The 22194-nt window shown below is 43.3% G+C and overlaps 1 protein-coding gene and 1 long non-coding RNA gene across 3 annotated transcripts in view; one reads left to right on the forward strand and one right to left on the reverse strand.

Moving 5' to 3' along the window:
• Positions 1 to 182: 182 nt before the first annotated feature.
• Positions 183 to 17247, forward strand: LOC122223908. Its single transcript, XR_006204572.1, has 6 exons — positions 183 to 261; positions 367 to 417; positions 2267 to 2375; positions 6657 to 6816; positions 12841 to 13342; positions 16146 to 17247. It is a non-coding gene; the product is annotated as an uncharacterized LOC122223908 (long non-coding RNA).
• Positions 7281 to 22194, reverse strand: part of CUBN (cubilin) — a 273247-nt gene continuing 258333 nt past the window's right edge. For both annotated transcript variants that reach the window (XM_042945004.1, XM_042945005.1), the window contains 7 exons: positions 20405 to 20567; positions 19837 to 20042; positions 16748 to 16895; positions 15480 to 15661; positions 12141 to 12306; positions 10405 to 10640; positions 7281 to 7750 (listed from right to left, as the gene is read on the reverse strand). In XM_042945004.1, coding sequence (XP_042800938.1) covers positions 7643 to 7750; positions 10405 to 10640; positions 12141 to 12306; positions 15480 to 15661; positions 16748 to 16895; positions 19837 to 20042; positions 20405 to 20567 — 1209 coding nt within the window. In that variant the 3' untranslated portion in view covers positions 7281 to 7642. The remainder of the gene's footprint in view (positions 7751 to 10404; positions 10641 to 12140; positions 12307 to 15479; positions 15662 to 16747; positions 16896 to 19836; positions 20043 to 20404; positions 20568 to 22194) is intronic.

Consider the following 22194-nt stretch of genomic DNA (forward strand, 5'->3'; position numbering starts at 1 on the left):
CCCTTTCCAAATTAGGAAAACAGTTTACTAGACGTGGCTCTAGGGTGAAGCTCCGCCCACAAAGGAATGTGTCCCCGGGGGCTGACCAATCACGTCCGTCATTTGGCCTGGCGACTCCGCCCCACCCCGAGGTTCGTTCGTCCCCCGGAATGCCTCCGGGTTTGCAATCCGCGCAGACCCGCCTGGGAGCCTGCGCAGCAGTGTTGGCGCAGGCTCGGTTCGTGGGCCGAAGCACTGAGTGCTTTGGGAGGAAGCGGGAAGGTTTGGAGGGGCATTGAGGGTGAGGGTGTTGTAGCTGGGCTTGGGAGGTGGGGAAGGGAGAAGTTGCCTGTGTACTTCTTCTATAATTGAGGTTCCATTTATCAGCAGTCGCTGCTTCCCGCTGTATCAGGAGCTCAAACGCAAGAACTGCACGGGGTCTGTATTCCCAGCACCCAGCTCGGAGTCCCGGACCTCTGTGTCACGTGAAGGGGAATACACACAGATAAATGACTTCTCTTTTCTTATACTACACTCAAAATTATGACATACTTTAGTTTGCTTTCTATTGAATGATGAGTTTTTAAATGCAATTGTCATTGTTGGTTTTTTGTTTTGTGTGTGTGTGTGTGTGTGTTTTACTGGAGTTTCTCACCGCTTTTCTTTTTCTTCCTGTAAGCCTCTTTATCGTATCTCCCGTTGCTTTAAATCCACTCAATTCGGGGCGCCTGGGTGGCTCAGTCAGTTGGGCGGCCGACTTCGGCTCAGGTCATGATCTTGCGGTCCGTGAGTTTGAGCCCCGCGTCGGGCTCTGTGCTGACAGCTCAGAGCCTGGAGCCGGTTTCAGATTCTGTGTCTCCCTCTCTCTGACCCTCCCCCGTTCATGCTCTGTCTCTCTCTGTCTCAAAAATAAATAAATGTTAAAAAAAAAAAAATTTAAATCTACTCAATTCTTCTTGAAGACTTTAGGAACCTACTAGCTTTCTGCTCTAACGTAGACTAATTATTTCTGCTCTTCCAGCTGAGAGCTGATCTGTGGTTTCTTTAACTGGGTTCCTGGGTTTAAACAGACCTTTCTTGTATACATCTTGCTGGAGTACCACTCAAGTAAACTTCTCTGTGACCATGTATAGGAGGCACAAATTTTGAGTAGCTCTGTGTTTTAAAATGTTCTTATTTTGCCCAACCCTTTCTTATTTGCCTAGCATGGAATTCTAGGTTCAATATCAGTTTCTCTTAGATCTCAAAAGCATAGTTCGATCGATCTATGCTTCCAATGTTGATGCCCAGAAATGTGTCAATCTCCTCCAGTCTTTGCAGGAGAACTATTGTTTTCTCTTGGGAAGCTTTTGTGATCTTTGAATTGTTTATCATGTTCTGAAATGCCACCATAATCTAATTGGGGGTCTTTTTAAATTTAATCTGTTTAGCATCCGTTTGGGCCCTTCCAGCTGGAGATTCATTTCTCTCTTCCTCTCTGGAAATTTTTTTCTGTTATTTCTGTGAAATGTCTTTCCAGCCATTTTCTCTGATTTCGCACCTTCAGGAAATCTGTCAGAGGGCAGCATCCTAGGACAATTTCCTATAGGTATCTTGTTTTCCACCTCATGTATTTCATTAATTTATCTTTTTTTTACTTAACGTTTTCGGAGATATCTTAATGTTGTCTTCCAAACCTTCTATTAAAATTTTAACAAGTTCTGGCTATTAACCAAAAATACTGCCTAAGATCTCCTCATTGATTACATTAGCCCCGAACTTTTGTTTGATGAGCGCACTCTTCTCAAATATCTCTGAGGATAGCACTTTTAAAAAAAAAAAAATTCTTTTTTAATGTTTATTTATTTTTGAGAGAGAGAGAGAGAGAACGAGTGAACAGGGGAGGGGCAGGGAGAGGGAGACACAGAATCTGAAGCAGCCCCCAGGCTCTGAGCTGTCAGCACAGAGCTCGACACAGGGTCTCCACCTAAAGGGGCTCCATCTCACAAACCTGGAGATCATGACCTGAGCTGAAGTCACAGGCTTCACCGACTGAGCCACCCAGGTGCCCCTCTGAGGATAACAATTTTCAGATTTCTCTTCTGTTGACTGAATTGTGTTTTCTTGTGCCCTTTTTCTGTTATGTTCTCCAGTGATTTCGCAGTCACACTACTGCAGTTCTTCCTGTCTGGTGATTCTTGGTTGTTTTTTCATATTCACGCATGAAGATCGGAGCTAATTTTTCTAGATAGCCAGGGTGTGGTTGTTTTCCTCTTTTATTTGTGATGCGTATTTGTTTCCTTCCTAGGTCAGCATTAATTTTACCTGGGCTGTGGGTTAAATTTCTTCAGAGGAGGTGTCCCAGTTTTGTGCCTGCGGTGTAGTCACATGGCTGCCTTTGCAGGGGCAGGGAGACGGTGAGTGGCGCGCTCCAGCTAATACAGTACTTGCATTGCTGGTCTCACCTCCTCACGCTGCACCTGCCAGCCCCATATCCACATAGTGCCTGGAAAGCCGATTCCCAATTCTGCTGCATATCTGTCTGGAAATTACTTTGGGCCGCAGTTTCTTTTTTTTCTGATTCTCTTGTCATCATGCTTTTATTCACTTCCTCTTTTCCAGAAATTTATTTTCATTTCTTCATAGTTCTCCTCTCCTTCCCTTCCCTTTTGCAAGTACAGCTCTTTTTTTTTTTTTTTTTTTTTTTTTTGAGAGAGAGAGAGAGCGCACATGTGCATGTGTGAGCGAGTGGGGAAGGGGCGGAGGGAAAGGGAGAGAAAATCCTAAGTAGGCGCCTTGCTGTCAGTGTGCAGCCTGATGCAGGGCTCAGTCTCACCACCGTGAGATCATAACCTGAGCCGAAATCAAGAGTTTGACACTTAACCAACTGAGCCACCCAGGTGCCCCTTGCCAGTGTAATTATTAATAAAACACGTCCCTAAGTTCCAGAATTTTATAACATGGAAAAGGGGCCCAGGCTCCTTGGATATGTGACCTGTGCAGTAACACAAAGTTCCATGCTTAGCTGGGCCCCATGTTTGGTTTAATGCTCTGCTGTCACCATCTTGAAATGTCTAATAAGATTTGAACAAGGGGACCTGAGTTTTCCTTTTGGACTGGGCCCTGCAAATTATGTAGACAGTCATGCATGCAAAAGTTAATATTTATCAGAGCTTAAATCCCTTCCACAGCCTCACTGCCAAGTGCTCTGTGCTTACATACAGTCTGTGCTTCAATACTTCCTTCCCATTGGGAGAAATGTTCTACCCCCCACCCCCAGCCCACAGAGTGCTCCAATCAAAGACAGATATGGAAGATGCCTGGGCCACACGAGGTACACTAGATTATGGCAACTAGAAAATTTACATAAATTATTACATATGTCATTACTTCTAAAAATGCCTTTTTATTCTCTAGACTTCTATACGTTTATATATAGTTATCAAATTAAAATTTGAAAAACCAATTTTTCATGAAATATCCAATAGTTAATATATCATTTTTCTTCCAATAGCTTCCTCTTTTTTTTTTTTTTAATTTTTTTTTTTAACGTTTTCTTTATTTTTGAGACAGAGACAGAGCATGAACGGGGGAGGGGCAGAGAGAGAGGGAGACACAGAATCGGAAGCAGGCTCCAGGCTCTGAGCCATCAGCCCAGAGCCTGACGCGGGGCTCGAACTCACAGACCGCGAGATCGTGACCTGAGCTGAAGTCGGACGCTTAACCGACTGAGCCACCCAGGCGCCCCAATAGCTTCCTCTTTAAATGGATAGCCATGGGGTGATTTGTAATCCCATAGGTAAAAAGTTTTTTTTCCATTAACATTATTTTTGATGATGTTGTATAATCTCTATTTTTTTACTAAACTAACAGCAATTACATTTAAAATTTTTTTCTGGGTCATACAACAATCTTTTTAAATAACTTTGACAGGCCTATGAAAATAGTTTATAATAATATTTAATAATATTTCATATTTAATAAGTTCACACCTACTGCTTCAGGCTGAATGGGAGGCACACTCTTGGGTGGTTGTCAAGGTTAGAATCATAGCTCTGTCACTCAAGTTTTATATAAGTTTTCAGACCTCATTTTTCTCAACTGTAAAATGGGGGTGATCATTCTTAGTGTTTTATTTCAATGAGTGATATATGAGAATGACACCTCGCAGAGGGCAAGTGTTACATAGATATTTGTTCTAATTATTCTTTGGGTTTTTTTTAAGTTTATTTATTTTGAGAGAGAGAGAGAGAGAGAGAGAGAGAGAGAGAGAGAAAGGGAGCACCTGGGAGCAGGGGAGGGGCAGAGAGAGAGAGAGAGAATCCCAAGCAGACTTTGTACTCTCAACATGGAGCCCAATGTGGGACTTGATCCCATGAACCATGAGATCGTGACCTAAGCCAAAATCAAGAGTCAGACGCTCAATGGACTAAGCCACCCAGGCATCCCAGTTCTAATTTTTCTTAATATAATTAATATTGTTAGTACTCCCTTGGTAAGTGTGTGGCATATTTTTAACAAATTCCTTCCAGTAAACGGAGTTGAAATGTAATAGAAAATTATGGCAAATTATGACATCTCTTAGCCCCCAGCTGTCACTGGCCCCGACCATGCCCTAGGGATTCACAAGAATGCCTGGAGTGACAGAATATTCCACTGGGTCCAGAAAGAGCCAGTGGTGGCCTCTTGCTGAGCTACCTCAAGGGTAAGTCTGGCCATTATTGGCCAGACTTACCCTTGAAGACTAAAAGGCATGAGGTTTGTTCTTCCTGCTAAGGTCCAGTTGTTTAGGGAGACAGAGACTCAAAGGGGAAAGAGATCAGGTAGTAGTGGAAGCCTGGCTCGCCCCAGTCCCGGGTTGCCAGATATAAGCAGGTAGGGATGGGTATTACCAGGAGAACAAAATCGGATCGTGCTGGAACAGGGTCCTAAAGCCACCTTCTATGCCAAGCATCAGCCCTTTGTTTGCTGGATCCTGGGGAGGCCGGAGGGGCGAGGTGGGTACTGGAGTCTGTCTCTTGTCCCCGCCCTGCTCTTCTCAAGTTCCCAGTGTCACCTAGAGTGGGATGGGGTCAGAAGGTAACCATGAGACTTTCTCAGTTCGGTGTGTGATCAGTTGTGAACAGTAGTACTTTCCCTTGCTTTACATTTGTACTTGCTTGTATTCCTTCAGACCCATGCGGACTATCACGTTCCATTAACTTCCAAGTAAGACCTCCCCTCACCCGCCCCTCAAACTCATTCATTTTATGTTATAGCTTTTTGGATTCCGCTTTATGGCCTGCAAGCAGCATTTGGGTGTATCTCGGTATTTAACAACCAGGAGGCCTGCACCAGTGTGAACTTGTTGATTGTTAGCTCTGTGCAGGGCTGATCGCTCCCGATGGAGCTCCGTGATCATGCAGTTTGGGAGCCAGAAACTTATCACTTGGCCACCAGATCTGGGAAGGTGGCTTAATAGAAGTTTCACCAGCTAAGGAAATTAAAAATTTTGCCTCGGGACAGGCTCAGGAAACCAGACAAGATGGACGTGGGCAATGGGGTTTTTGACGTAGGAGGACATCAGTTGTATGTATGGCTGTCTTGTTCACTACTTTATCCCTGGTTGTTCTTAGTACATGTCACGTAGTAAATGTTCAATAAGTATGTATAAATAAGTGAATTAAAACAGAACCAGTGGAAATTAGATGCATCTTATTAATGGGAGATGATGCGATCTTATATATAAAAAACCCTAAAGATTCTACTAAGAAAACAAACTGTTAGAACTAATTAGTGAATTCAGTAAAGGAGCAGGATGCAAAATCAACATACAGAAATCAGTTGCATTTCTATTCACTAACAACAAACTATCTGAGAGAGTAAAAAAGCAATCCCAATTACAACTGCATCAAAAACAATAAAAAAAGAACACTTAGGAATAAATTTAACCAAGGAGGTGAAAGACCTGTACATTGAAAACTGTAAGACAATGATAAAGAGATTGAACAAGATGCAAATAAATGTAAAGATATCACATGTTCTTGGGTTGGAAGAATTAATATTGTGAAAACATCCATATTACCCAAAGCGATCTACAGATTCAAAGCAATCCCAATAAAAATTCCAAACTCATTTTTCATAAAAATACAAAAACAATCCCCAGATTAGTCCCCAGAAAAGACTCTACATAGCCAAAACAATTCTGATTAAAAGAAAAAGATGGGGTGCCTGGGTAGCTCAGTCGGGTAAGCGTCTGATTTGGCTCAGGTCACAATCTCAGAGTTTGCGGATTAGAGCCCCGCTTTGGGTTCTGTGCTGACAGCTCGGAGCCTGGAGCCTGCTTCGGATTCTGTGTCCCTGTCTCTCTCAGCCTCTCCCCTGCTCTCTCTCTCTCTCTCTCTCTCAAAAATAAATAAACGTTAAAAAAATTACACAATAATATTGCCTATGTTTTCTAGAAAACTTTGTGCCTCCTAGATATTTTAATGTACCTCCTGGGAAAGTGCATCTCTCTGTGCATAACTCTTGTGGATACCATCACTCTCATGACGCGACCTGAGATCAAATCCTTTCACTGTCTGACAGCTGCATATGTTTGTCTTGCCTTCAGATAAAATTCCCATCCTTTCACATGTTAGTGTCAAATTTCTCTATATCCTGTACCTTTGTGATTCATTTTCAGGTAAAAGAGCAAAATGTTGTATCTCCCCTTACAGAACTTCATCTTGAGTTTTTGTCCATCGCCCCGGCTCGTCAGGACCCTGTGGATTGGATGGTTCCGTTCGGTGCATTCACGTCTCTGGCCAATAACAGGTCGTCTGTGAAAGTCACGTATCTACCCATAACACAGAGTTCAAGGAAGCGGGAATTGTAAAGGTGAGAATGTTTTATTCATGTGGCTCTGTACTCTGTGCAGAAGTAATTTTTCTGGCACTTGAGTATCCGAGTAGGATGAAGTCACACATTCCACAGCGTCTTCCTTTCACTTTGTCCCATGTTGTTACGAAGACTTAACTTTGCATATTTAGCATAACATGTTTGGTTAAAGGCAGCAGAAAACTTTACAAAAGCGTTGTTAAGCTATGTAGGACTTTACATACAGTGCTGGTAAGCTAGAAATGGACAATGGTGGGACATAGGTAAATGAAAGCTCAGAGAAGTTAAGGAAGCTTCAGCAAGGAGGGCTAACGGTCAATGCAGGCAGCATGGCTCCATAGTTCGTATTCTGAAGGATCTGCGTACTTCATCCACATGTAAAAATTCAACTTGAAAATCTACACCTGCTAGTGAAGGACTAAATGCTAATGAATTAAAAATGAGTGCAGCGTCATCACGTACAATTCATTACTGTTTATTACCCCTCATTTGACATTCACAGCGAAAATCATACTCCTGTTTTATCATTAACTTTTGACAGTTTCCATCACGGTTGCCATAATCATTTCCAACTTTTTAAGGGATTTTAGGAACTTTTCGGCTCAAAGTGTTAGAAGGAAGGGTGACGAGCACGGCCAAGGCTAATGAAGCTACATTCTATATTAAAACAAAAATATAATGTATGCATATTGATTCCACACGTACATTGGTGAAAACAAAATTCAGATTATTCCCAGTGGCAGAGGCAGAATCCTGCATCAGGATGGCAGACATGTGCTCATGCCCCAGGGCCCCTGCAGTACAGCCAACACACCGTGTTACATAGTTAGCTGTCCCAAGTTAACCGGATGGCTGATGGCCGCAGTGCATACTCTGCATGAAATTTTACGAAGACCCGATGTGAGGAGGCCACAAAGGGAGCTATGTTCGTGTCCTAAAATTGGAAAGAAAAAAACAAAAGTAACCAATTACACGTTTTGCACATTTGAGCATCTTTCTGGAAACGTTAGCCTAGGAAGAAAGTACTACATAAAGAAATTTTGTTGAATTTACATACACCTGCATATTTTTCTAGAAGGAATCTTGCTAAGAATTAATATGGATACCTCAAAAAAGAATATTGGTGGTGGGAGGTGAGGATCAAAGGGAAATGGAGATTAACTGGTAGTGGATACAGGGTTTCTTTTGGGAGAAAGGAAATGTTCTAAAATTGTTTGTGGTGACAACTCTGAACTACATAACTCTAAATCTACTAAAAGCAATTGGATGTACACTTTAAGTAGATGGATTCTATGGTACGTGAATCATACCTCAGTAAAATTGTCATAAAAGTTGAATTTCCAATCCAACTTCGTACTAAAATTTTAATTTTTCTGACGGAAACACATACTTTATTCTTCCAACTAAAACAATCATATCAGTAAAGTGTATGACTCTCCCCTATTAACATCTGCAGTTTCCTTTTAGGGTTTATTTTCATAACCTTTCTGTCTTCAATAAATGGCGCCATGAAACATGGATATTCGCATCCAATAGAACGAAACTGCACCACACATAAAAATCAACTCCAAATGAATTAAAGACCAGAGACCATGAAACTCCTAGAAGAACACATAAGCAGTAAGCTTCTTGACATCGGTTTTTGGCAATGATTTTTTGGATGTGATACCAAAAGCAAAGGCAACAAAAGCAAATATAAACAAGGATCTACATCGAACTAAAAAGCTTCTACACTGCAAAGGAAGCCATCAACAAAATGAAAGGGCAATCTACTGAATGAGAGAAAATATTTGCAAATTATGTATCTGACAAGGGGTTAACATCCAAAATACATAAAGAATTAAAAAACAATCAAAATATATAAAGAACTCAATAGCAAAAACAAACAATCCGATTTAAAAAATGGACATAGGACCTGAATAGTCATTTTTCCAAAGAATACAGATGGCCAACAAGTACGTGAAAAGATGCTCAAAATCACTAATCATCAGAAAAATGCAAATCAAAACCACAATGATATATCCCTTCATACCTGTTAGAATGCCTATCATAAAAAAGACACGAAATAACAAGCGTTGGCGAGGACGTGGAGAAAAGGGAACCCTCGTGCACTGTTGGTGGGAATGCAAATTGGTGCGGCCACTGTGGAAGGCAGTATGGAGATTCCTCAAAAAATTAAAAACAGGACTACCATGTGACCCAGCAATTCTACTTCTGGGAATTTATCCAGAAAAAAACAAAAACACCAACTTGAAAAGATATCTGCACCCCTGTGTTCATCACAGCATTATTTATGATAGCCAAGATGTGGAAGCAATTTAACTGTCCGTCAATGGACAAATGGATAATATATAGGATCTATATTTATAATATTATATATTTGTATATTTATAATGTGATGATAAGGGAGTATTATCCAGCCACGAATTGAAGGGAATCCTGCTGTTTGTGACAACACGGAAGGTCCTTGAGGTCATTATACTAAGTGAAATAAATTAGAAAGAGAAAGGTAAATACTACATGATCTCACTTATTTGTGGAATCTAAAAAAAACAAAATGAAACGAAAACAAAAAACCAAATTCTCAGATATAGAGAACAAACCGGTGGTTGCTAGAGGCGGAAGGTGGGAGATTGGTGAAATGGATGAAGGTTGTCAAAAGGTACAAACTCCCAGTTATAAGTAAGCCCTGGGAATGTAGTGTCTATTTGAACGTTGCTAAGAGAGTAGAGCTTAAAAGTTCTGGTCACACACACACACACACACACACACACAAAATTCATGTCATACACCTGAAACTAATACGTTATATATCAATTGCATCTCAATTTAGGAAGCCAAACAACTCTTTAGATTTTTAGCTGCTGTAGTTCACTGCCTTATTAATTAGCAAGGCTAATAAATAAAGAGCAGAACGGTAAGAACTGATATTCTGTCTACTGTGGTCACATTTCCCTTACTGGAAAGCTCCGTATCTACTTTCACATAAAACGAGAAGGTGGCGAGGACAGACGCAAGCAAAATTGAGTCCCTGTCAGAATCCTATCTTGACGTTTAAGGGAGATCTATCACACCAGAACTTTACAAGAACAACTACTAGTTACTAGACCCATTTTCAATATCTCTATTTATTTCTTCAAAGAATTCCTACGATTTTCAACAAGAAGTAGATAAAATGGAGTCAGGTGTTCAAATGGTCTGTAGTTGTATTCATGGAGAAAACAATATGGGTATTCAACCCTGGGAAGTGCATTGAAATCATGTATGGAGCTTTTAAAAAACAACGTACAACAGCCCCTGTCCTAGAAATTCTGGTTCAGTGGATGGGAGCGGGCACTGGAAGGCTGGACCCCTACGTGGCGGCCCAAAGCGATTCTGATGCAGTGGAGTCTGGGAACTATTACTATTAATTTAACGCAGTGCCCACTAGGTGGCACTCGTGCTCCCCAAATAGAAAGGAAAATCTGGAAACTGCTGAAATTTGCAAAAGGCTTGTGCTTTGTACTTTGCATGTGTCTGCCTTTAAAAGTGTACAGTAAGTTATTTAAAAATAATAAATGGGAATTTTAAAATGTTTGTTTTACTCACTGCCCCACAATATGGTCCAGAGGCTGGAGAATTAGCATCCGGTCCATTGTAGAGTATGAGATAGTTCTGGACACAGTCTCCGGGATCATCAATGCTGACAAAGTAAAAGCTGACCGTGACAGGTCTGCCAGCAGGAGCAATAATGGTCCATTCACAGTGAGTGTTGTTTGGGTAAGTTCCCGGGTAGCCAGGGCTGGTGAAGGAGCCACTGTGTCCGTAAAGAGTTCCACCACAGCCTACAAGGAAACCAACACAGGCCGTTATATTCAACAAAGTGGAAACCATCTCCTTGTGAGGCAGGAAGACGGTTGCTATTTTCTCAAGGTGCTGAGACACTCTGCAAGAACAGAGGTGGCAGAAAGCCCTTTCCAGTTCCTTCTGTGGGCTATATCCCTTCCAATGCCTCAACACCACCTCATCCCACCTTCCCCCACCCCTACCATGTATTCTGTTCCCTGTATATCATGACTTGGGACCACTTCCTCTAAGTCCTTTCTTTGAAAACAGTGGGTTGGGAAAACAAAGAACTTGATAAAATAGCTGTAGGCGAGAGTAATTCAAGTTATTGTGTACTTTTGATGGCGTGGGGCTCTCCATATGCAGCAAGTTGATGATAATGATGGGAGTGAAGTAAAATTAAAAGTGGAATTCCAGGGCTGACCCGAAAGACTGTATCCTTGTAGGTTTTGACAATAATTATTTAATTGTAAAATGACTTTCCTGGGCTTATAACTGACAGTACCGAGACTGACATACTCAAAAACAGAGCCCTGTAAGTATTGGTGTTAATTTGCAAATGCTGTCATTATTTAGACCAGATACCCTGGGCACCCAGATATCCCACTGAACAGAAAGAAACCTCATGGTAAGATTAAATGGCGCTGGGCTGGGTGTCTAACCCCTGGAGGTTTGGTCTTGCTTTTGCCAAAATCTTGCTGTGCATTCTGGAAAACTCATTAACCTCATTTTTATTTCCTCCGCTGCAAAATCAGGGCATCGGAGATCATCTGTAAGCATCTTTAGCTGCCAAGATTTAAGTTATTTCTTGTCCCTCAGTATATTTAAGTCATTTTTATCATTCTTACCTGGAAATTTTTAGATATTTTGAAATACCTCAACGGGACTTCTCATAAAGATATTCCTCCTCTCTGGAGTGAAATATATTAACATGACTTAAATTTCCTCCAGTTACTTGATAACCAACCAACCAAACGTGCAGGAAGTTACTTGACTTCCCTGAAAAAAATGCACTTTCACCCCCGGGACTGCTGAAAAATGACTGGTGCTATCAAAGGCACAGCTGTTTACTTACACCCAAGTATGTGTAAGTAATTTGGCTTTAGGTACACATTTTTTTTTTTTAATTCTCAGAGAACTACCTTGATGATCAAACCGAAAGTTAAAAATATGGCAAAATCAGAATTTATAAAGGAATTTAAAAATGTATATCATATCTATGCTTTATACGTATGTATATTCATATATCTACTCTTTCTATATCTCTTCATATTACAAGAAACATGTAATGTAGAAATAATGAGTGAGAGTAGAATTGAAAAGGATATCTGTACTGTCATTGTTAACAAAAATCTCTATATTTATTGGAAAACAATACAGTATACAGATGGCTAAGAGGTAAGGTCACTTTTAATTGTCCTTTTTTATGAGACACCACCCCCCCCCCCAAGTTTTTCCTCACTTGCATCAATTTCCCTTACAAAGTGCAAGTGTCTTACCAGAGGGTGATGAGGTCCAGACAATTTCATACCCAAGACCGGAAGTTGCACCATCACTCTTAAACCGTAGGTACAGTTCATTGTTTTGAGAAAAGATAGGATTTGGCTGCAGGGTTCCACAGTATGTGCCCAGTAAGGGCGAGCTGCTGTCACTGCCGTTTCTTACCTTGAAAAATGAGCCATTAATTATTATACTTAAGCATTTTATTCTTCCTTCTCTGACTTTCCGTTGCCATCCACTGAGACATGAGACCATCTGAATGACAACCTCTTTTGGAAAAGCTTTGTCTTTTTGTGTACTTAAGAACGAAGAGTTTTCTGAACATACACCCAGAAGTCACGTTCTCTTGCAAAGGAGAGAAACATCCAGTTTGTAGATCAAAAACCATTTGCATTTGAATTCAGAAATATCTGTGAAATTTCAAAAAGATGGGAGGGGGATATTGCCTGCTCCATTTCCAGTCGCTTCTATTGTAGTTTATTCATTATACTGTGTGTATGTTTTTTTCCCTTTGAAAATTGCTTGGCTATGAAGGGGCTATGAAAAAAAAATCAATGTAGGACGTATAATAAAGTCCAAAACCAAAGGAATTTCTGTATAGGAAAAGGACACAACTCAATAAATTTATAAAACTTGACTATTAGGTAATTTTAAAAACATTCTGAAGCTGAATAGTTTTTTGTTTTTTGGTTTTTTTAGATTCACTGCTTGGAGGAGAGGCATATAAAAAATGGCAATGAGTCAGTGTGTGAGAATGGGTAACCACAGTGAACTTGACCACCTTCTGTTCCCAGTGTTCCTTCTGCGCATTCACAGCCTCCCTATTCGGAGGAAGACTCTTGAGGAGTATTAAGGAAATGTTACCCAGGCAATGGAGAGCTGGAACCAGCTCAACATGTATGAGTGGAGATTTTACTCACATATGTATTCAAAATTCTTGGAAGTTCCTCCGTTGCCTTTATAATTTCACAGTTTAGCATTTGGCTAATTGCTGGCTGTCTTAAGTCATAAGAGGCACAACGGTTAGTCTTCATGTTGATCTAAACCGAGATTCTTTTTAGGTCTATGCAGTAGCCAGTGGGAGAAAACAGTGCCTTTTTGTCCTTTTTGGATTATGCTGCTAAGTGGCCTTGCCATAGTTGGCATAGCCAGTGAACTACCTGCATTCAGAGAAGGCTGCCATATTCAAGAATGCTGGAAGGTCAGACCTGCTACCACTCTATTCTTTTTTTTTTTTTTTTATGTTTATTAATTTTTGAAAGAGAGCACAGCGGGAGAGGGGCAGAGCGAGAGGAGGACAGAGGATCTAAAGTGAGCTCTGCACTGAGAGTAGAGAGCCCAACGCGGGGCTCCAACTCAGGAACCGTGAGGCCATGACCTGAGCTGAAGTCAAACACCCAGCCGACTGAGCCACCCAGGCACCCCTACCACTCTGTTCTTCCCTTTGGGTCTCTTTCCTCTGGGCCCTGTTTGAGAAGGCTGTGCTCTGAGAGCGTAAGTTCGATCTCAAGTCCCGCTAGCATCCTATTCATTTATCTCTGTAGAGGGGGGATGGGACAACGAGAGCAAGAGACATCCTTGAGCCTGCAGACGATCCTGAAAAGGGGGGATGAAGGCACTAAAAACAAACGCAGACTCCAAATGTGGTCCAGAGCTTGACTTTTGTGTGGTAGTAACACGGTCCGAATCCTCACCAGGAAGTTTCTGTTCCTGCCGTGGTTAACGTCAATGGGATGGGGAGGTTTGCTGTTACGGCTGCCGATAAGCCCTGCTACGGTCTTGCCATCAAAAACCAGACTTGGCTACACTTTACAGGCCACACTTGCAGTTTCCTGTCTTTGCTTACTGGACAGGAAGTTTCAAACCAACTTCCATGGGATAGGAAGGGCAGCCAGGAGGAGTAGTTCCCACCTCTGGTGCTGGAGAGCTAGCCTGCACGTCCCAGCATCCAGAGGGAAATGGCAACTGTTAACTCCAGTCACTGACGGTCAGCTCAGGCTTGAGGTGGACCCAGGGTAGCTGCACTGTGACTCTGAACGGACGGGATTATTCTGTCCTTTCTTTGTATCCCCTCCTCTGGCTTCTGCCTCACACTTCACAGAAGTGGGTGAGGCACAAAGGTCTGCGTTTAATGCCCTGATTGATGCAAACAATACTGCAGTTCTCTCATTTCCTCCCTGCTACATTCATCTCCTCCTCATTTCCTACCATGACAAGGATATTTGCCATGATAAAGGCCCAGGCTTCCTTCCAGCACTTGCTACACTATAGACGCAGAATATTCATTAGCAAGGGGCACCTATGTGGCTCAGTTGGTTGAGCGTCGGACGCTTGATTTCGGGTCAGGTCATGATCCCAGGATAGTGGGATCGAGCCCTGTGTCGAGCTCCACACTGAGCGTGGAACCTGCTTAACATTCTCCTTCTCTCTGCCCCTCTCCCCTGTTCTTGCTCTGTCTCTCTCTCTCTCTCAAAGAAAAACAGAATGTTCATTAACAAAAGATTTGGATTAATTCTATAGGGGAGAGCTTCCCAGAATAATAAAACTCCTTAACAGATGTAGAGGAGCAAATAAACTGCTTGGAAACCTTACAGAAGACTCTTGTTTACATGAAACAAAGCCCATTTAGAGCAACTTCAGGTAAGATTTAGATTCAAATTCATTTCATGGAGGAATTCAGCATTTTGTATATACAAGTCTCAGGTTTCACCTTAGTCTGCTCCCTAAGAATGAATACATTTCCAAAAGAGTGTGCAAAGAACACCCGCGTGAGCTCTGGGGTTTTCATGGTAAAATATAGGCGCTGTGCTCCACGCGCTGTCTGTGCTGGTAATGGGCTCATCTTCCTGTGAACAGCAATGTAATGGGTCTGCTCACTGAGTGTAGGTGGTGCAGGGCAGAAGGAATGCAGAGGGCGTTCGCATGGTGCTGCTGAAGAATCAAAGTGCCAGCCCCCACCCCAGGAGCATGGCTCTGCTTCCTCCAAGTCCTTGCCGGTTCTCTCTAAACCCACACATCGCCTCCCTCCACCCGGAAGCTTCTCTTCCCCAAACTGCTGATTCTGTTAGTCCTTTCCAGGTGTGAGGGAATTGACTCTTTCCTATCTGTCTTTCCCATGGACTCTGAGCCTCGGGGGCCCTGCCTATGTCTTGTTCCCTACTGGATTTCCGGTGCCTGTACCTAGAAGGATGCTTGGTAAATATTTATGGGATGGAAGAATAATGAATAATCATGAACAAGTAAGGGATCCAAGATTAGAAGTAGCAGAGAAAGAGGTGAAAAATCTTCAGTGATCCATCTTTTAAATAGTTCTTTAGATGCGATCAAATGTACATTACCTCCAAGAAATCGTGCGCGCATTCACTTGAGTCCTCGATGCCAAATGAATGAAAAAAGAGGGAAATGGTGTGGTTCTGAGGGGCCGTGAGAGTAACAGTGCAATCCATGTTATTGTTATAATTATCTGGCCATCCCGGACTCTTGAGATTGCCAAATGCCTTGTTATACTCTCTGTTGCAACCTTAGAGAAAAAAAAAATCGCAATTAATGTAGGCATCCCAACTTTTAATGTTCTTTCAACCTGACAGAATTCAAGATTATTAGATTTGAACACACTTTAGAAAAAAAAGCTATTTCAACCCTCTCACCTTTGGGATAACTGGGGCCACAGGAAGTGAGGTAACGGCAAATAGCGCGGATGCAATGTGGTGTCTCGTTAACGTAAAATGCCCCCATGAGAAATATGAAATATGAGCATTCTCCTTTGAGGATGAACTTTCTAGAATTCTCTGTTCTCTTCTGATCACATTTAAGTGCAGTTGGTTGACGTTTAGGCCTTTTTTTAGGCACAAAGACTCTGCAACCATAACTGACTTTTGTATGAAGATTTCTATTTATATCCTTTGATAAGTTACTCATTCTGATAGAATCGGTAAATTGTTCATCCTTATCATTTTGGGTGAAACCACCAAAAGCTTTTCTACTTGTTTGTGGTTTGTTTTTAGGCCGGTTCCCGCCCAGTTTGGAGCCCAACATGGGGCTTGAACTCATGACCCTGAGATCAAGACCTGAGCTGAGATCAAGGGTCAGACACTTAACCGACTGAGCCACCCAGGTGCCCCACTATGTGTTTGTTGTAATCAAAAGCAGCTGTAGTTTTAATCAAGCTTGAAATGAACATCAAATAATTTCTCCTGGAAATAAACTTCTCAATTGTTACTGTAGTCAAATAGCCCTTTCAAGATTTGTTGTTTTTTGTTTTTTGTTGTTTTTACAAAATAATTTCGTAAGAGACAGTGATTTCTATTTGAGGCCAAGTGGATAATTAATAAAATAACTGGTGTACATTTAAATTAAATTAACTACATGGATTTGAAAAATATGCTGGCATTCTAAACATTTTAATTAGTGTTATTTTCACTTTACCTCCTCAGAAACCAGCTTTAGTCATCTGCGGACGTGGGCCTGGCTTCTAAGTTACAATTTCTTACCTTGTTGTGGACATGGTTTATGGTAACAGACCCAAATTTGCTTACAGGAGTCCATTCTAGCAGGAATTGGGATGGTGGCAGGTTTTCTGAATAACAGACAAAGTTCCACGGCTCACCTGCAATCTGATACGTGAAACCCACTCTGGAGTTTCTGTCGAGAACTTCGGATTTGAAAACGACAATTGCCGTACTCGCAGAAGAATAGAACGTCGGTAGAGCCGAAGCATTTCTGCCACAGAACTGAATTCCTGGATTTCCATCGCTCTGAAATGAAATGAAAGCCAAATCACACTAGACTGAGTTTCAAAAGAGAATAGACCTTAAATCGAATGCACATTAAAGGGTGGCCTCAATATTCACCCACAGAAACTAGTTACAGTGTTCCAATCCTGCTTCACCCAGGCTCATGCTGGTCTTGGAATCCACAAAAGTCTCACACTCCCCGAGGGGTGCTAGGGGGAGGCCAAGCTTTTGCTGAAACCAGGAGACAGACACGAAGGACAAGACCCTTTCTCCCTCATGCAGCCTCACAGCCAAAGGCCTGTGCTGTGGCTCTGCACACACCCAGGCTGACTGAGCTCAACACAGTTGAGCTGGGGTTTTCCCATAGTCCTGAACTCCGTTGAGACCAACCCAGGGGCACCTGGGTGGCTCAGTCGGTTAAGCGTCTGACTTCAGCTGGGGTCATGATCTCATGGTTCACGGGTTTGAGCCCCACGTCGAGATCAGAGCTGGGAGCCTGCTTCGGATTCTATGTCTCCCTCTCTCTCTGCCCCTCCCCAGCTCTCTCTCTCCCTTCCCCCACCCCACTCTCTCTCAAAAATAAGCAAAAATTAAAGAAAAAAAAAGACCCACCCAGTGCTCCTCCCCTTAGCTCCCAGCTCACTACCCCTGAGCTCATCCAACCACACTCTGGCCACACTGTGAATCCCAGGAGGCAGTCCCTGCCTGCAATGAGGTCCCCATTTCCCCCTTGTAAAACCCGGGCAGCCTTCCTCGCCTCTCCAGATAGTAGGGTAATAGGGTCCAGCGCCTACCCATCCTTCCATAAAAGCCACTGGCACCGAAGTTGAGACATTTGTGGCCTCTAACTTTTGGGCGCCTACTGACAGGCCCGCTTCCCACTCCTGCTCAGAAGCTCTTGTTGCTGATGTATGTTTCTCCCCTGCACTGTCTCCTGCTGCTGGTCCTTCCCTAACCTTGCCCACTGCCTCCTCTGAACTCTCACTGCAGTGATAGCTGCCCCCTGTATACATCCATCCATTTCCACTTTGTGGCCCTGAGTGAAGCTTGGGTCTCCAAGCCTCCACCAGGGGGCTGCAGGAGGCCATTCGTTCCCCATCCTCCACCATTCCTTGAGTAGGACTAGTGGTGGGGGGCTGGGACGGTGGGTGGGGTTCTCCAGGCTGCATCTATCCCCGGACCAGATCCAGCTCTACCCTGAGGGTCTCCACCTCTGGCCAAAGGTTCCTCTGACCCTTCTCACCATAGCCACTTTCCCTCTGGCATCTTTCCCTCATTAAAGACTTGGGGTGTCTCAGCTCTTGGCCATCCTCTGCACCCTTCTTCCTTTCTCAACTCATGGAGGTTTCAGTGTCTTTCCAGACGACCCACTGAGCACTGTAATCTGCATTCCTCCACACCAGCGCCTTTCTCTCCACCCTCCGTGGCAGCCCCTGCCAGAGCCGGCCATGGTGCCTTTGCCACACGATTCTCGTGTGAATGTCCAATGTCTTGCCACTCTCAGACGTGGGGAGAGTTCCAGTTTCTCCTAGTTATCAGTCACTTTCCTACCTCTCCTCCCAATCTACCCACGCTGAAACCCTTTGTTCTTTCCTTTATTCCTTCAGTCAAAGGACATCCTTCATTCACGACAAATACGGGGTCTTATTCGAAGCCAGTCCAGCTGCGGTTATGATCCAGAGCTGACCTGTGCACTGGAAGTAGGCTTTCTGCACCCAGGTGGTGGTCTGCTCCGATCCCCATTGTCTCAGCTTCAGGAAACAATGGGAAACTGAGAGCTTTAACCAAAGGGCCTTGTTCCACTTGGCTTGAAGACCCTCTAGGAAGGGCACCACCAGGGAATAGGAGTCTTGTTCTGAAAACCACTACCAGGGGAGTGATGGTAACCTTGCATGCGGACCATGGTGGGAGCCTGGGCTGTGTCTCACTGTCTGCCTTCTGAAAATTCAGCAAATACGGTATCTGATCAGAAGTCAGCTCTTCTCAGATCTCTCCAATTGGAGTCAGCCAGACTGGATTTTTCTATACCCACCAAGATCCATACGTAAATGAGGGGTCCCTGGATTTATAGCGAGGAGACCCTGAAGACTCAGGAAGTGATAGATTGGATTCTCTGCAACTGCCAGCCATCGGGGGGTTGAATATGACACTCTGGGAACGAGCTGGGGGGAATTAGCTGCTTCTCAAACTGCTAAAAGATAATTCAGGTATTCCGGGGGGTTCTCCCCAGGTATCTGGTCATGCCTTCTCACTTGACAGATGCTCCCTGAATAATCTCATTACTCGCATTATTGTAGCTACTGATCCATATAATGATGACGCCCAAATCTTCAGGCCTTCTGTGAATATTCATGCATCTACGTGCAACTGTCTTCTCAATGTCTTGGCATCTGGGCAATTCTCTCTTTCTCTCTCTCTCTCTCTAACTAAAACAGCTTTTTCTTTTTTTCCCTCTCATATTACCATGAATATAGTCCCAAAGGACTGGTGCCAAACGGCCTCGTAACTGATTTCCCTGTGTTCCGCACGGACCCCTTCAGTTTGTCATCCACACAGATCCCCTTCCTGCACAAATGTTTCTCTGGGCGTGGCCCTTGGAGCACTAATGGCAGAATACTGAAGATGTGCATCGAAAATTTAGGTTCCTGGGCACTGTGTAGGGAAAACGGTATCTGAGCGGGAGGTGGGGAGCCCTGGGGCATGCACTTTTATCTAGACACCCAGATGTTTCTTGTGCACACGGCAGTTCGACAGCTCCTCACCTACAAGACCAAGTGCACGTTTCTTAACACCTAAATAGAGGGTTTTGTATATGGCAAAAAGAGAGGGGTTTGTATATGGTGTTGTATATTTTGTATATGTGAGTTTGGGAATTTAATTATGCCCCCATTACTTCATGTGTTTCGTAAATACTGGTGAAAAGGCCACTAGATGTCACTGTCCCGCATCCTATAATTATTACCTCAGGTGAGTCCTGAAACTCTAAGTAGTTCTGGTCACAGTCTTGTGGGTGCAGTTGCAACGCCCACACAGTGATCTTGACCTGCTGATGTGGAGGGGCTTCGAGGACCCAAGTACACGTGGAAAATGGGATTTCTGGGTCTGACGAATTGGGGGACGAAATACTCTGGGGGGTCCAAGTTGCGTTATATGTTCCACCACAAGGCACTGGGGAAAAAAAGGAAAAACTTGTAAGACAAGTTTTACTCATGTCTCTTCATACACACAATATTTAAAATTCACTCTTCCTTATCCTTCCAGCCCAAAGAACTCTGTTTACATCATTCTATAGAGAAGTTAGGATATTCTTGACTAAGAATTATACCAAATGTGTATGACCGATGAAACACAGAGTGATTACCATGGTGTTTAGAAACTGACATGGAGTTTCCATAGGAATTAACACTGAGTTTGGTAATGAACATTGAGTTTGGTAATTAACGTTGTGTTTGCATATAGGCATGGCATTATTTTTAGCGCATAAATATACATATGTTTCATAATAGTTAAAAATGTCTCAGTTTACTCACTGTCCACAATGGTATAAGTAGCATTAAATCCTTGTCGTTCTACAGTTATGTCACTGACAAATTGAACCGTCAGGAAATTGCCAGAAGAGATAAAGGGAGCAGGTACAGTGGAACCACAAAACGTTCCAGCCAAGTTGGCATTTTCACTATCCCCATCATACAACTGAAAAGAAAAATAGTTCATTAGTTATCCGTTACTCCCCAAGAAGCTGCAAGCTTTACACTGAAATGGATGCGGAGTCACAACAGGTCATGATTAAGAATCTTACACTGATGTTGTTAGAGCTAGTTTTAGCTTAAGGACAGTTGCTAATGAGTCGGTGCAATTATAATGATCTTCAGTAAAAACCTGCTATGATGCCTAGAAATCTTTCCTCACTGCAAAGGTAATACCTGATTCAAAACTATCATGTCATTAGAGCCAGCAAACGCCTCACTGTCTTGCCCTGCGTTGCTCTCTCTTCTACTCCGGTGCAAGCCCCTGAAATCGCATGCGTGGGTTCTCAATGTGGCTTCCGCGTGGGGCTCCCTGGTTCCACTCTTGTCCCTCCCTAGCCTGTCCTCAATATGTGAGCCAGAGGATTCAGTTCTGTACGTATGTATGTATGTATTTATATTTTTTAAATTGGCTTATTCATTTAAGTAATCGCTGCACCCAATGTGGGGCTCCAACTTACAACCTCGAGATCAAGAGTCTCACGGATCAAGAGTCCGACTGAGCCAGCCAGGCATCCCCCAGAGGATACAGTTAAAATGTTAAGTCAGCCCGGGGCACTGCTAAAACCTCTCCTAGCTGCTCCCCAGGCACTCACTATAAAAGCCAAAGCCAACACGGTGGCCTTTAAGGCCTGAGAGAATCTGCTGTCCACACCACCCCTGCCGCCTTACTGTCCCCATGTCATTCTCTCTGCAGCACACTGCTGCTTCATGGCTGTTGAGTTTGTTGTTCCCTCTGCCGGAACATTCTTCTCCTATACACCCATATGGTTTGCTCTCCTTCATTCCTTCACGTCTTTACTCGAGTATCACTGACTCACTCAGGCCTTCCCTGACCACCCTACTTAAAATGTCAACTCTCCCCAAATTCCCTTTCTTACTTCCTGTTTGATTCTTCATTTAGAGCGCGCATTATCTTTACATACTACATATATCACTTAGTGATTGTCTTCCACTCTGAAGACAATGCAGGTTCACGAAAGCACAGGTTGCTGTCTGTTCTGTGCCCTGCCATGTCCCTAATTTTTAAAGTTTATTTTATTTATTTTGAGAGAGAGAGCGTGAGCCAGTGGGGGAGAGGCAGAGAGAGAGAGAGAGAGGGAGACAGGGAGCTCGAACTCACTAACTGTAAGATCATGACCTGAGCCGAAGTCGGATACTTAACTGACTGAGCCACCCAGGCGCCCCTGTCCCTAGTTTTTAGAAGTGTCTGGCACATAAAAGGCACCCAGTAAGTGTCTAATAAATGAGTAACGCTTTGATTCCTCTCTCCACTACACACCCCTCCCAAACCTATCCTCCCCGTCTTCTTGATATCACTAATCTGCTCAGGCCTGAGACTTTAGTCATCCTTGATTCCTTTCTCTCACCCCTCCTGCCCCACATCGCTTCCACTCTACCTTCAACATCCACCCCAGAGGGCTCCTCCCCGTTATGACCATCATCGTCCTCCACCTTGGTTATGGTAACATCTTCCTAAGAGATCCGTTTCCACCAAGCAACCACAGTACCGTCTGCAGAGCTGACGGCTGAGTGTTTGCAGGCTTAAACCAGATTACACTCTTGCTCGGCCT

Source organism: Panthera leo, chromosome B4, assembly GCF_018350215.1.
Source record: "Panthera leo isolate Ple1 chromosome B4, P.leo_Ple1_pat1.1, whole genome shotgun sequence".
Classification (NCBI taxonomy): domain Eukaryota; kingdom Metazoa; phylum Chordata; class Mammalia; order Carnivora; family Felidae; genus Panthera; species Panthera leo.